Source organism: Sturnus vulgaris, chromosome 4 (genome assembly GCF_052056855.1).
Source record: "Sturnus vulgaris isolate bStuVul1 chromosome 4, bStuVul1.hap1, whole genome shotgun sequence".
Lineage (NCBI taxonomy): Eukaryota > Metazoa > Chordata > Aves > Passeriformes > Sturnidae > Sturnus > Sturnus vulgaris.
Window position 1 is genome coordinate 12,275,369 of NC_142246.1, and position 15,785 is coordinate 12,291,153.

General features: G+C 39.1%; 1 protein-coding gene across 2 annotated transcripts in view; it reads right to left on the reverse strand.

The window, feature by feature from the left end:
* Positions 1-15,785, reverse strand: part of STK32B (serine/threonine kinase 32B) — a 157,422-nt gene that overhangs the window by 39,777 nt on the left and 101,860 nt on the right. For both annotated transcript variants that reach the window (XM_088163129.1, XM_014895351.2), the window contains exons 5-6: positions 10,340-10,377; positions 2,608-2,697 (exon numbers count right to left, since the gene is read on the reverse strand). In XM_088163129.1, the coding sequence (XP_088019255.1) occupies positions 2,608-2,697; positions 10,340-10,377 (128 nt within the window). The remainder of the gene's footprint in view (positions 1-2,607; positions 2,698-10,339; positions 10,378-15,785) is intronic.

Genomic DNA, 15,785 nt, shown 5'->3' on the forward strand with positions numbered 1-15,785 from the left:
AAGCATCAAAGACTCTGCCTACCTCCCCCAAACCCTCCTACCGCTTTAACCAAAAGCTCCTCAAAAAAACCAAAGCAGAAATAAGCAACAACAGCAACAAAACCCCACAAAAAAACCCACATAAAAAAGGAAGGTGGCACCTGTCATGTTTCCTAGATGTGTTTTACTGGTTAACTTTTGGGCTTGTAGCTGAGCACTCTTTTGCAGGGTAGAGGGCCATCACTGCAGATGGGTGCACAGACACAGAGATATTTCTTGCATCTTTGTTTACGAGGGAGCAATTTAAGAATGTTGAAAGTAGCAAGGCCTTACAGAGGTGCTTCCAGTCAGGAGAACACACGCTTATTTTCCTCACAAGAGGCCAAAGTAATATCCTTCTGCAGGAAGAAAAGAGTGGCAGCTGAACAGACCAGCACAGGCTGCAGCCAGGGACCATGTCTTGCCCTGCCCTGGCTTTCCTGGTCCACATCCCAATGCAGAATGGAGTGGGTCCTCCACAAGTTCTTGTGGTCATTTGTTGGCAGCAGCTGTGCTGCCAAGAGCCAGTGAATTTGTGAAGGTAAAATCAGGCACAGGTTGTCACAGGTCTCCCAAATCAGCAGAAGGCACACATTGTCTTCCACAGTCCCAGCCACCTGAAGAGCACAAGACAAACTCGGAGGACCCCTAAACTCTTAGAAGTTGATCTCATTTCAGCATTTCAGATCGCTGGCTTTGAGAGGAAAAGCTGCAGAAATAGCTGGAAGCATCCTTGCTCTTTTCACATATACTGCTGTCTCTGTCTCTGCTCCTGTGTGTGGTGGGTATTTCACTTGTCTGAATGAATTGTCTGGAAAGGGGGAACTGACAGGGTTTCTAGAGAAACATTAGGGTTCAGGTACAGTGCATTCTGCACAAACATTTAATAAGTGGGGAAATAGGCAGGGAATATTTCAGGCTGAAATATTTGGGGCTAATGTGAAGTGGGATTAAGCAAAGACTTTGGGGCTAAAAGGCTAATGTGAAGTGGGATTAAGCAAAGGCTGCAGGAGCTGACTCGCACCATGCTTAGCATTACAAGATAGGCATCTTAATCAGAACAGCTAGGGCGTTTTTACAACACAATACCAATTCATTCTGTTTTTTTCCTAGAAACCATTTTTATTCGGTCATGCTGCTTGAGAACAAATCACTCCCTAGCGATTTTTCAGCCTATTTCAATCAGATTTCAAAGAGGAATGGAGGCTTTAGAGATAACGTTTTTTCTGTTTATTTCCTTAAATTGGCCATAGGAAGAAGTGAGAAATCCTATAAGTGCCTCTGCTAAGGCAAAGGCTGGAGAGTCCTCTCATATCTGATTAAACATAACAGGATCCACATGAGATTAAGACTTTATAAACCTTCAAGAGGGGGAAAAAGCTTTCATCACATCTCATACTGTCATCATTGTGAAAATCATAAGGCATAAGTCATGTCTTACAGAAACTGCTAAGTTTCCTTGGTTCTGGTATTCAGCAAATACCTGCTTGAAGGTGACTTTGTCTTGTTACACAAAGGTTAAATTGTGGTTTGAGTTCCTGCTAATAGAAGCTTACCAGCAACCATAGAGCCAACCTCCCCCAATTCTGTTTTTTTTTTTATTTGACTTGCAGTCTAAACGTCTCGGGAGAAACTGCATGGAAAGCCTTTGATACAGCCTTACAACCAGAAATCACTGCAACTGAAAAGTCCTTGCAGCATTTCACTAAAGTTAGAACTCTTCACAAAATAAAAGGTATAAACTAAAAGAAGAAAGCAGCACCAATGAATGTCTGGCCATATCTGTCACACACTTAATACTTGGTTTGTTGAAGCTTTGATATCCAAACTGTGCCACAGAGAATCCTTACCCATCACTTTTCATCTGAAACAGAGGATTTTTTCAGCTCTAAAAGCTTTGCTGTCCTCTTACAGCTCCAAATAAATGTAAGGGTGATTCTTCTGACTCTTTCTGAATGGTAAAGACTGCAACTGGGGCTTCTGCAGCATCTTTGAATTTCCAAGAGGTGATGAAGGTGCAATGAAGAGAAAGTAAGCTGGTGGATGGTGTGATAGCCTTCATAAAGGAAAGGAGAGAATTTTTTTGGTACTGTTTCTTCTTGTGTGGTTGATGGATATGGTGGAGATCTGATGGGTGGGGAGGAGGCTTCAGGACTTAGACCAGATCCATCAGTGTGAAAAGGTAAAATCTTTTCCCTGTCTCCCATCTTTCCCTTGACCTCCTAATGCTCTGTATCCCATGTCTGTGCTGTGCTGCTCATTTCACCTAAGCATATATATCATATATTCTTGTCTCAAGATGTGGGAATTTACAGACAGTAACACAGCTAAATTTCTCCTGAATTGGAATTTACAAAACCAAATAGAACCTGACTAGAGTGTAGAGATGAAGCTCCTGTATAAAATAACATCCAAACAATATCCTCCATCTCTGAAGGTTTTCACTGCTGATACACATATGTACTGTCAAAAAAAGAGAAGTTGATCACATCTACTTCATGCATTTACAACTTAAAATCCTTTTGCCATACATACAGTCAGCCTTAATGTGTAACTTTTCTTACATTTTTAAATGTCTTGAAAACTTACCCATATAGGGTTTTGTGCCAGCCATAGAAGAAGCTTTTTCTGAGCCTTTCACTATGGTTGCTACGTTAAAGTCAGTGATATGAACATGTCCTGCAATTACACAGAGTAAAAACAGAAGTTAAAATAGCACATCATACAAATATTCCTCACTTTATCTAACATTTCAGTGATAATGGAAAGAAACACAATTGGAAAGATACAGAACATTACTAGAAACTTAATATTAGATGTTACTCTTAACTAGAAAAATCAATTTGGAAGCACAGTGACTGAACGCTCTTCTTATGTGGTTGTACCCACTACTTGTCTGCCTTCTTGAACTGTTTTTGCTGATCACCCCTGAATCTTCTCATGCCATGAGCAAAGTAGAGAAGTAAGCCCACAAGAACCTAATCAAATTTAGCAAGTCCGAGTGTAAGGTACTACAACTGGACAGGGACAATCTGAGACACGAGCACAGGCTGGGAGACAACTCACTGAGAGCAGCCCTGTGGGGAAGAACTTGGGGGTTCTTGTGGATGAAAAGCTGAACATGCCACAGCAATGGCACACAATAACTATAAATTAGATCCATAGTAGCAGAAGATGTGTATGTAACAGGAACAGATCCCAGATGATCACTTGTTTGACAGCAGGTGGCAAGGTGAACAATAAGTGGCAGAAGTCAGCCTGAGAATGTGCTGCCTGACCAGCCAGCCAGATTATTTAAACTGCACTAATGAGGCTGAATGGCCCAAACATTCTATTACTTTTTTCCTGGGATAGTTTATGAAAAGCATAGATTCAATTGCTCCACCACTGTGAAGTAATCGTTGTTATTCTTGATTTGCTATAGGCGCATAAACTGAATAGAAATCCAGCTTGAAAATATGTATATATATGTATAATATGTCTTCTGTTAGGTTTTGCATCTTTGCTCAAGGACTAGTGTTGTGGATTGATGCAGACACTATCCTCTCTGTGATTACACCTGGCAATGCCAGGGAGGACAGGGGTAGGTACTCCCTTCCCCATCTTAGCTCTGCACTCAGATCAGGATTAATATATCATGTGTTGAACTAGACTCCTGAGTGACAAATTTCTGTGGGTTTTTTTTTATCAAGGTCTCAGTCTCGTTCAATCCACAGAATGGATCAGGGCTTGGGCATGCTGTAGTTGTTAAGTGAGGGAGGTTTTTAATCATGTTTGCTGCCAAAGATGAAAAGAGTGTAACAAATGACTGATGTATTTTACCCTGGTGCCTGATGGAGGAAGAGCAGTCTCAACAAAATGTCATGCTGCTCCAACAATCTAACCTAGATCCTGCTCAAAGTCCACAGGAAATATATCAGCCAACCTCTAATTGTGCAGCTATGCATGTGTGAACTGAAATTCTCAGAGGAGCCTAGTTTGGCCAGATCTGCACTGATTTTGAAGGGGAAAAGGAAGAAGGTACTCCCCACTGCTAAACTTAAAAGTTGTTTCTCCAAATGGGAGACACAGTAGAAGTTTTCAATGAAATAGTTTGCCCACTTTTCCGCAATTTTTTCAAAAATATCTGCCTGCATTTTATTGACACTTTTTTCCTAAGATGTCCAGGCCAGGAAGTCCTCTACACATGGCAGAGAAAAACTGTGAGCCAGTGAAAGCCATCCCTTTATAAGAGGTGGGAAGTGTTAGACTGCCATAACAAGAATTAGTATTCACAGCCCAGCTTGACATAACAATTCCAAGGTGGTATTCCTACTCCCTGGTGGCTGGAGTGTAGCATATTTGCAGTTTATTTCTGCCATCATAAAACACTGTGGCAGAAGGCTGCTTGAGAATGATAGCTGAAAAACATAAAGCCACCTCATGGCAGTAGTTTAAAACAATTCTAGGTACACTGTAGAATTAAATGTTACAAGGATCTTGGTAGCCTAATACTTTCTCTTTTTTTGACAGATAAATATAAAGTATAAAGTATAAAGTATAAATATAAATATAAAGGATAAATATAAATATAAATATAAATATAAATATAAATATAAATATAAATATAAATATAAATATAAATATAAATATAAATATAAATAGTTCTGCCACTTGAATTACAGCATTGTAAGAGATGATCCATCAGAGTATGACTGCCCATAGCATCACGTCCATTCAGACTGATCCAAATAGGTGATTTGCAATGAAAATTGCCTCTCCTGCAGTGCATTGTTTTCTCTGCCTTTTATTAGATTTATTTTCATTTAACAGAACCAAAATAGCACCCATGTAATGTTGTGGGGTTTTTTGTTAAAAATGCCTTTCTGGAAGGTAAGGGATGGATTGTGGATGTAGGTTCTGCATAGCTCCTCTGCATCCTGCTGCCCATGCAGCAACAGGCAGCTCCTGTACATAAGGTAGGGCACAGTTTACTGCTGGAAAAGCTGCCCCTTTGCTTTTCCCCATCACTGGGCTGCTCCACAACCCTCAGGCTGTCTGCAGGCTGCCTTTGCCTGGTGCTTGAAGGGCTGATAATTGGTGCTGGAGTGAAAAGAAGGTGTTCTGCAGGCAGGGGAGGCGCCTGGTGGGAGCTGGGGGCATGGAGAGGGGCTCTGTGCTGGGACAGGGGCAGAGAGGGGTGAGCTCTGAGTGCTGTGGTCAGTGAAGGAGGGCTGGAGGGGTGCTGAGGTGGAGCTCTGCCTGCCTGTGCACACCACTGCAGGATTTCAACTCTTGTAAACCTAAGGGCTTGGGGGCTTTGGTTTTGGGGTGGGGTTTTTATTAGTTTGTTTTTCATTTTGTTTTGTTTTGTTTTGTTTTTTTAAATTTTTCACTCCTGGTGAGAATATTTCAAGAGACAATTAGACCCCAGTTCTCTATAGGAGTCTTTCTAATCAGCCTTTAAGAAAAGTTTTCGCTGCAACTCTTGCACATAGGAAAAGGGAAGGTTGCTATTGCTGCAGTGGATATGCTGGGAGTCCACCTGCTTCATACTGTTTGCAAATTTCTGTTCGTGGGGACTTTTTCCTATCTGAGCTTCACACCTTGTAGTTGATCTCCCTTTCTGGATATGATTGTGAGCAACCAAATGTCCAAACCAAGTCTGTATCTTGGTATAATATTGAGAACTAAGCAGAATGTTAGTGTCTCTTGGATTTAGCTTTTATGAACAGTGAAGCAGAGCAGTGCACAACAGATTCAGGTGGCCTAATTAAATTCAAGTTAATCCAGGGAAAGAGCTCATTACTTAATGCTTGGAGCTGCATGACCCCATACATAATAAGATGATGGTAGATAGAAGGAAAGAAAAAGCAAATGACCACATTCCTTTGACTCTCTGCAGAGTGGCTTTTTCAAATCATCCCAGACTGCAGATTTCACATACACCAACACATATATTTGAAGAAGGAAGTGTCTCAGTGGAAATTGTTTCAAATTTACAGTCTTTCAGTCAGCTACCAGTTAAAGCTTTAACTACCCACAGAACACTGTATGACTTTGGAAAGCTTTATGCAATGTGACTTTTATGTCTCACTTTTCAGCATGGCCTGAAATTGCAGTATCTGAGGTAAACAGCAAATGATCTGTGTTTGGATTTAATTTTTGAGCAAATCATAATGACAATTAGAACAAGTCCTGAAAGTTGACTGGGGCTAGCTAACTAACATTCAGCAGAGGAAAATGTACGTGACTTCAAACCTCATTGAATTTCTCAGAGTCTGAAACCAAAGGGGTGCATGTGATGTCAGAGAGAAGAAATATTATACTGGAGTTAATGCCATCAACTCAGCAGCACCAGGGCTGATTGTAAATCTCAGAACAGTAACATTTTGAAGTACAGTCAAATCCAATTTTCTTTCAGAAAGTCAAACCCTATGAAGAATTCAAAAAGCCTCTCTGGGTTCATCTGTACCATGTGTGAGAGCCTAAGCTTGTACCCACCTGAACTTGGCATGACTTGGCAGTCTGACACTTATCATTAGGGAGATTGGTAGAAATTGTGTGGCTGTAGATGGGTTCAGCAAAGCTGTGCACTTCAAAAAGTTAGGCTGTTGAATGGCCATGTAAAAGTTTCAGACACACTTTCAAAGTCTAGACAGCTTCAGGTGGATGAATTGTGCTGGAGCTTTTTGTCTCATTAATCAGCATTGGAGAATTAAGCAAGATAAAGTCCCTGAAAATTGCCTCACAGACATCTGTGTACAGCAAAAATATTGCCAATTCTGGCATTCAGAAGTTAATATTGAGATTCCAGTAAGTTATTTTTGCGTAGGTTTTCTCATCCCATTTCTGGTTTTAATGCCAAGATTGCTTAAGATTACGATTGTCAAAAAGTCAATTTACTAATCTGTTTGCCACTGCTTGTTTTTTCTGTATTGAAGAAATTCTATGTCTTTTTGACATCATCGTTAATAGGTCATGCAAACTTTTAAAGATATCTTTAATTTCTTTGATATTTAGAAAAAAATACAGCATGGACCAGACTTAATAGATTCCAGATCTAAATGCTGTTACTTCAGTCATTTTGTTCTAAACCATTAAAATTAAAGGAATAGAAGAAGAACCAGAATTCTGTCATTGAGATAATTCTAAAATGCTTTTCTCTTTACAATACAATTGCAGTTCTCCTGAAACACTAGGTAGTCCCTTCAGCTTTCACTGGAATAATTCTGTTTCAGATATATGTTTGCAGAACAGAGAACTACAACTAAATTTAGAGATTAGTGTTAGTCATAAGAGGAAGAGCTTTCTGGGAAAGCTGAGAAAGAAACATTTTTAAAAGGAGCTTTATTGATTGAATTAATTTCCTTAGAGGGTCTGATTCATTCAGGGAATGAACCCTGAAACCATCCCTACTTTCTCTCCTCAGAGATGGAATGTGTATTTTCTCCAGGAGACCATGCAGTCATCCTCTGATAGGGGCTGAACACTATTTTTAATGTCTGATTATTCCATTCTCATGTACCACTATGCTTTTCAGGATCATCTAACATTTATTTCCACTGATGCATCAGAACATGTGATCAGCAGTGCTGAAATGTGGCTTTGATGAAAAGCATATGGAAAAATTCAGGCTTCTTCTGCCAGAATGATTTTGAATATGTTGTATATGTTTTTGTGTTGTTGCTTTTTCTTCTAATTTGTAGATTGATCACTTTTAAGAAAAATCTTCTGTTTTCATTACTTCTCTATTCCTGAGGTATGTTACCTAAGCCTGAGGTATGTTCCCTAAGCCATACAGACAAATTATAGTGAAACTAATTTTACCGAGCACAAATATCTATAACATGTATTCTTGGTTTATGTTACGAAACTTAGTCAATTTAATTGCTTGAAGATACAAGGCAATGTGAATGGTGCAACACTAAATTTTGACTTCAGCCAGAATAGGTTTCTTAAGGGAGGCCAAAGAAAGCAGTCACCAAGACAATGTCTCAGTCAGAAATGTCATGCATATCCAATTACAATACTTTGTGTAAGCATAATTTGTTTAATGAAATGTAAGAAAGACCTAGGGGTAAAGTCCAACGTATGGGAAACTTTGTACCATCTTAGAGGCCACAGGCTAAAATAAAGTTCCTTCCTGTGCACCTGGTTAGGCTCATATTAGGTGAATTTGTTATGCTTACTCTGCAGCCAAATATATTTATGGTGCATATATTCAGCACGTTTTTCCATTAAGTGAAATCTGATGATTTTGTTAAAATTATGCTACTATGTTGCAGCTTAATCAGAGCTGTGAGGGACTTCAAGAATAGCTTTCTTCTTGCACAAGAACTTCACTTCTACAAGGTAAGCCTGAGGTAATTACCATGGGACAGATACTTGTCCTACTGATTATCACCACATTTAGTGAGTTGAAGTGTATTTACCCTTTAGAGGCTTCAGGGAATTCCTTCCCTCAACCCTGTGACAGGTCTTTGAGCCTGTTTGAACCCATGAATTGGTAACTTCTGCTGACCAAGGTTTGTGTGCTTGTCTGGAGAAGTCTGTTGTTTCACCACTTGTCTGTTTGTCAGTGGTTCCTCACACATGGCACCAATTGACAAAGGACACATGACTGACACCAAGCCTGGGTTCAAGCATCAGCCCTTTATTATTCCCCAGTACAAGCCTTTTACCCTGTTTCCCACACGTGCATAACACCTGCGTGCCCTTTTGCTCTTCTGTGGGTGGTCAATGCACATCAGCATTCTGTGCCTCTTTTCGTTCAGTGCTGTTCACCTGTCTTGTACAGCTGCACCCATTAGGGACAAGGCTCGGCTGCAGCCCCATTCCCTGTGTCCCATAGTCCCTTCTCCTACGCTTGTCTGCAGGTGTCCTATAAGGGAGCAGTATTCTGCTCCTTTGCAGAAAAGAGGCCGTCCCTCCTGAAATTTCCAAGCTGCCTACAGATGACTTTGTTGCTGAATAGTTTATAATCACAAAAACCCTGTCCTTTTGCATTGTAGTGCTCACTCTGGTGTAGGTTCTTCTTTGTGATGCTTGAGTCTCCATAGGAAAGCTTTCACAAGAGGCTGGTTTTGTGCACTAATTGACCTTGATGAGGGGCAAGGAGAGATAAAAGTGACTGTGCTTCGAAGGCTGTCAATCAGAGATTTAACATAGTCACTTTGTGTTGCTGTTGACATCTTTAATTCACCAGGACTTAAAGGCAAGATATTTCTATTTCATGCTTGTTTGCTGATACTAGAATCTTGGGAACATTAACACTTATATGGGTCTGAAGCATTAAATTACTGAAGTTCTAGATGGTTGAAAACTCCAATAGTACTTAGCTTTATTAGCTTCCATGTTCCCAGGAACAAATCTATGCAGAGTATTACCTCTTTAATCAACTTTAACTTGTATACCCAGCAGCTCTGCAATGGATTTTGAAACATAATGCCATCATTGGCATAATTTCAATATTATAGTTTCTCAGACATTATCTGCTTTTAATACATTTTGGAAGTAAACAAAGCACAAGACTTTCCCACAGTAGCAAGCACACATCTCCTTTTTCCTATTAGGTTTTTTTCTCTATGTATTTCTGTTCTAACTGATACAAGGTCAATGCCCTCTTTACTTATATTTCTCATGTTTTCCCTATAAACAGTTGCAAGAAGATACATGATATTTTAGCGAAATACTTCTTGGCAAGAGTATATGTTTAAACTTTAAGTTGAAAGAAATCAGCTGCTTTTCTTTCATGCCATATTTTTTTATCTTTAAGATAAAACATGGAGTTGGTAGTAAAAGTTCAAACCTGTTTATTGTTGTCTACTCCTTTTTATGCTATTTAAGCCAGAACTACATGTAGGGACACAAACTTTTCAGTGAAATTTCCAAAATCCCTATCTAGATTTTAGAAAGTTTATTTTAGATATCTACATGAGAAATAATTTGCTATGTGGAATTTCTTAACCCTTCAGAAGTTCTAAAAGAGAAAAGAAGGTGTTTGGTACTGTTCTATTGGCAGGCACCTAAAAAGGGATTTTATGGTGATTCACAGAATCCTGTTAATAAAACACTAACTTCTTTTTATCAAGTGTCCCCGCTGATCTCAATACATATTAAATTCCTTTGTATTCAGACCTTGAAAATTTCTGATGCCCACATTTCTTTGGCAATAGGAAGGAAAACTACAAAATCCACAAAGTGTTTGTTCTCAGGGATCTTTCTGAGAAAGCCCAGATTTAGGTAGGAATTCAACATTGGAGATGGATTTACAAAACATGTCATGAGCACGCCACTGAGATCTCAGGAATCAGGGATTCTGAGAGAAAACAATACTCACCATGTTCATCCAGTAATATGTTGTCAGGTTTGATGTCCCTGGAAAATAAAGAAAGGAAAACATTACATTTTGTATCCAAAGGAAATCTGCAATTTTAAAGTTTTCCCCATTTGGGTATGAGGACTTAGTCACTTAAATCACTACAAACCCAATGAAAACCATGTAATACATAAAGGCAACTGATTTTTATCTACATATTTTTGCTGCCCTGAGAAAACATGCATACTAAAGAGGCTCTCTGGGTTTCCATTTATTGTGGTTTTGTTTTCATATGGTTAGCATTGACATGGGTCTGGTTTTCAAGATTATGTGCTTTATTCTTTATAGCAGCAGTAAAAATGAGAAGGCAGATTTGCATCTCTAAGGTGCCTGATTGCTTCAGGGACTCCACACTTGACAGAAATCATTTAATTGGAAGCATAGGTGGTTTACCCTGTCTGCCAGCCCCTGCTAATCTGCCATGCACGGTCACTCACATTCTGCAGAGTCCTGTGATCTGTCTTGTGCTAATTGAGTGTGTCCAGCAGCTCTGTTTCACTCCCAAATCCCCACTTGGCTGTCTGTAACCAAGTGCCATGCTGGGGAAAGGAGCAGGGAAAAGGGACAGTGGAGATTATCACAGGCTGAAGCATCAGCTCAACTCTGTCATTCTTGGCACAAGAGAACAATGTTGCCCTAGAGAGTTTCAAGATTGTTTTCTGTTGACTTAAGTCCATGCTGCTGTGAGGATGGATGGAAACAACTTTTCTCCACCACTGCCAGGCATTCCCACCTTCTTTTTTGGTCTAGAATTATTGTCATTGGTGTGGACCTGTTGAGGGAAAATTCAGGCCCTGGTTTGGCTCACCCTGCAGCTGGGTGAGTGTGATGTGACAGTGATGTGTGGCACTGCCTTGTCACTGGCAGCTTGCACTTCATGCAGTTTGGAATCTCCTTGCTCTTGGTGAAGCATTGCCAGAGTGGCAGAGGCATCTGACTTACACTGAGCAGCAGTTTCGGCCCTTAGGCTGAATTTTCCACTCATCTCAAAAGACAAGGAACCATAAACTGGCAAAATAAGCTCTTCTGCAAATGAACTGCAAACACTCCCACCTCTGTAATCTCTTTTAGATAAGAGATGGCTTGATTATTTCAATTTAAGCACTTCCTAGGAAAACTTTTTCACAACGTGCCCATAAATGGAATAATCAAAAAAGTGAAGTGTTGCAAAAGGAAAATATGTTATACCAGAATACTTTTTTTCCCAAATTTAAAGTAGAGAAGGACTTTTAAAGTAAACGTTATGCAGGAATAACATACCAATAGTAATTATAATGTGTTTATTGCTTGCATGATATGAGCTCAGTCATCACCTAAATTTCACATCTTTATTGACAGAAGAAGGAAACCTACACTTTCCTTAGCATTCTGGATTCCTCACTTTCTAGCACTTGCTGAGAATCCTATGAAATTATAAAGTATTCTAAGATTATTTTATAATTTGTGTAGTGGCAGCTGAGGAAACACAGGATAAATAAGAAATTAGTTTGAATAATTCTCTGCACATTTGGAAATAATGTAGAATGCATATATATATATATATATGCTTTTGTAAGGAACAGGATCTCATTATGAATAATTATCTGGAATGGAAATTTAAACTTATACCAGCATATCAATGTGAAATACTGTCTTCGGCACAACTTACAGGCTACCTACAACTGTCTGATTCAGCAGCAGTTCTAGTTATTTGTGTAATAAAAGGAACATCTGTCCTAGAGCCTATTTCACCCAAAATCTTCCAGACTCTGAGTTCTGTCTTTCCTGTCCGCTGTAATCACTTGGCATATCATTTATCATATTATAATCTTTCCTTCCCTGATTTCATATGGGTGAAGTTGTGAGACAAACTTTTGGAATATATTTGTTTATATTATGAAATATGGTTGTGTTTTGTTTGAATTAGGAATTTTGTGTTTTGTTTTGAATTTGGTTGAATTAGCATAGGAGATTCTATGCAATTCTAAATGTAATGTTATATCTAATCTCTCAACTGATGAGATGGGTTTTGAAAGAGCTACTGCTCAGAGAGTTTCTATATTTGCTAGTGACAATATGGTCTTTGATTTCTGATAACTGTTTTGTGATAAGTTGGAATTGTGATTTCCTGTTGAATAGTCTTTGTGGTTGATTCATGACTTGAAAATACAGCAATAATTTTCCATGGAAGTAAGTAAGTAATAGTTTTGACAGTTGAATTAAATATTTTAAACTTTGTCTTCGCAAATTTTAGCAAGCACAAACTGACTCTGCACTTCTCATGTGTGTAAAAATATTCGTCATACACAAGTAAATTTGGATCTTTTTGTGGTTTCCTAAAATCAGTGATACATTTAACAACACACCAAACTCTTTTCCCCAGTTTAAGAAAATTAAGAATTAGAATTATATAGTCATTAGCACTTCACCAAGAATAAAACTGATCAAAAGAAGAAATTCATCTTTATGAGCTACTCCATGTGTATAACAGTACAACACCCAAGGATTGCTCATGACAAGACAGTGACTTTTCTATCTTTTTTATAAAAGAAGACCGATTCAAACAATTTGAATATCTGCTATGGCATTGCATCATTAAACAGATTATGCATTTTTATAGCCACCAGAAAAGACATTGACAAATCCACTTGACAACTGTGTGTATCATCAAATACATTCTTCATTCAGTTTGTGTCTGTAATGTTCAGAAAGTCGAGTGGTAAAATTAGATTCGTGCTTATCTTTCCATGACTAATTCAGGCAGTGGCTGATACTTGATACAGATGTGCACAAACCAAAATGCCTTTCCCACCTAAGGCATGTTCCCCCTGTTGGCTTTGCTCATTTTGCTCAGAGGCAGGATGTAGCTGGGGGCACCACCACAGGGTGTATGGCCTTGCACACAGCAGCACAACCCCTCAGTCCCTGGGGCAACCTGAAGGACCCATAACCCTGCCTCGGACCTCAAGCAGGCTTTAAACTGCTTTTACAGCAAGTAAAAGTTGTGTGCCATCCTAAGGCAGAAGGTAAACAAGTTTATTAAGTGAGACCCTGCTGTTTTGGGGTCACACGCCTGGAGATGTGTGAGATGCACGGATTCCCATGGCAGGGGAGGAAGAGCACAGGGTCACCGTGCAGAGAGAGCTCTGCTGTGTGATTGTCCCCACTTTACAGTGTCCACTAAAAGCTCTGCTCTTCAGAGGGAGCTTGCTGAAAGCTCTACAGACTGCAGAGGAGCAAGGGCACTGCTCTGCCCTTGCACTGACCACTGCCAGCCAGGTGCAGAGAGGGTTCAGTGGGGTCCAGGAGAAGACTTGGCAGGCCCAAGTACATTGCAAGTTACTGGATGTATTCAGAACTGAAGGCTTCTGGAGTCTGTTATATTTAGTTCTTCTAGATAAATATTCTAATCAAATTCACTAAGCCACTGTTTTGGTGAATTTAAAAGATAAATACTCTTTAGTTAAGCAGTTTAAATTCAAACATACTATGTAAGTGAAAGATTGCACATCAATTTTTCTGAAAAAGATTTCCCATTAGCAAGATGTTTAAACAGCAGGGTGTGAAATGTAACACCTTAACTTCAGGGTTTTCCTGTTATACATATCCCTAGTTAAGAGAATAAATTGAAACACTCATTTTGAAATCCAAGTACTTTGAACCAACTCATAGGAGAAGTTGAAGGACTTTGTGAAGATCACACTCACCATGGTTTGGATTCAAAGATTTCCTGGGCTTCTCTCTGACCATTCATCAATCAGTGACCAGCAGAGCTGTGGAAGCATCCTTGACACTGATTTCACATATACAACTTTGTCAGTCTGTACCAGTACTACTCCAACTGTTTTTGTATGCAGAAATATCAGGGCCACATAGAAATTAGAACAGAGAAAACTTTAAAGTCTTTTGCTCAGTGACGGACAAGGCATAACTAACATAAAAACTGTCCCAAGAAACTCAAAGGTGTGAACTATTGAGAAAAGAAAAATCCCACCATTTAATTGCCACTTCTTGATATTGCCTTTGAAACCATTTCTAGATTTCTTCAATCGCCTTAGCTACAAATATCAAAATAAAGCTGCCTGAAGGATGAAAGTTGAGTAAGAAGATGCTGCATAAAATTTCCAAGCAGGAAAGAACAATTATCTACTTGTATCTTCTATAATATCTAGGCTGTGTGTGCATCCCATGTGATTGAAGATTTTCTCTCTGCATGGAGTAAAACCATGCACGTGGCTCAACTCATGTTCACTGCACGTGCCAGTCAGAGTGTCCTCCCTGGAAAGGCTCACAGTGCTTATAAAGGACTTAGGTTCAAGGATCTGCAGTTTTAATTACCTTTTCCATCAGTTTCTTTGTGATGTTATTAAGAGAAGCAGAAGCAGGTTTCTAAATCAAGAGGTGGAGAAGTCATGCAGTCTTCATCCTTGTTGGGTTTCAAGACCTGACTGGATAAATCCCATATAACCTGTTCTGATCTGAAGGCTGGCCCTGCTTTGGGAAGATCATTATACTGGAGGCCTCTGGAGGTCCCTTCCACCCTGAATTAGTCTACGAAGAATAATGTATCCAAGTTCAAGGAATATCTTACTTCCTCTCCTTTTGACTGCAAGAAAATTCATGAAAGACTGAAGAAACCAGTGAGAGAAGTGTATATGTGGAATTTAGTGAGTCTTTGATATAGTCCATAGCAGTTGGCAGCTAGTGAGAGCTTTCACCTCTTAAATTCTATCATGGGGCTTGAATGCTCATTAAGAAAATAGTAGGAATAAATTGCCAATCTTCATCTTAAAATGAGGTTAAAATTGAAATGCCCTGCAGTTCAGCATTGGAGAGTTGTAACACAATATTTATAAGCTATGTAAGTGGTAAAAGAAGGAGGATTATATCACCTGAAGAGGACTCTGAGAAATCTCAGTACGAATGACCAAATCTAGATGACTGTGTTGCCAGTGTCAGATAAAATGGCAGGAAATATATATATATACATCAAAAAGGGAGAATCCGAAATCTGAATTGCTCCTCTGGATTAATGACCATAAATAACCTTCCAGAGGTCATGCTTCTGTGTCCCTTATTAGATTAAATAATCATTAAAAAAAAAAAGGACTGAAAAACATATGATGATGCCACTTGCCCTAAAGCTTGAAATTCAGTGCAGTCTCAAAAAACAGTTTCATGTGATATGATCAATCAGGATTTCATAACTTTTTTTCTTTGTTTTTACTTGGACTTGAAATATCCATCTGCAAAACAAAGGAATTCAGCCATGAATTGCCCAGAGAAAAAATTGATGGGTGGTTCATTGTTTACCATTTCACATTGATAACAACTAATTTTACGTAGGTGACAGAAAATTATTGAAAAATGGTGCTATGCCGTAATTTAAAATAATGTAGGTCTTTTCAGTTATATAATTTCTTAGGAT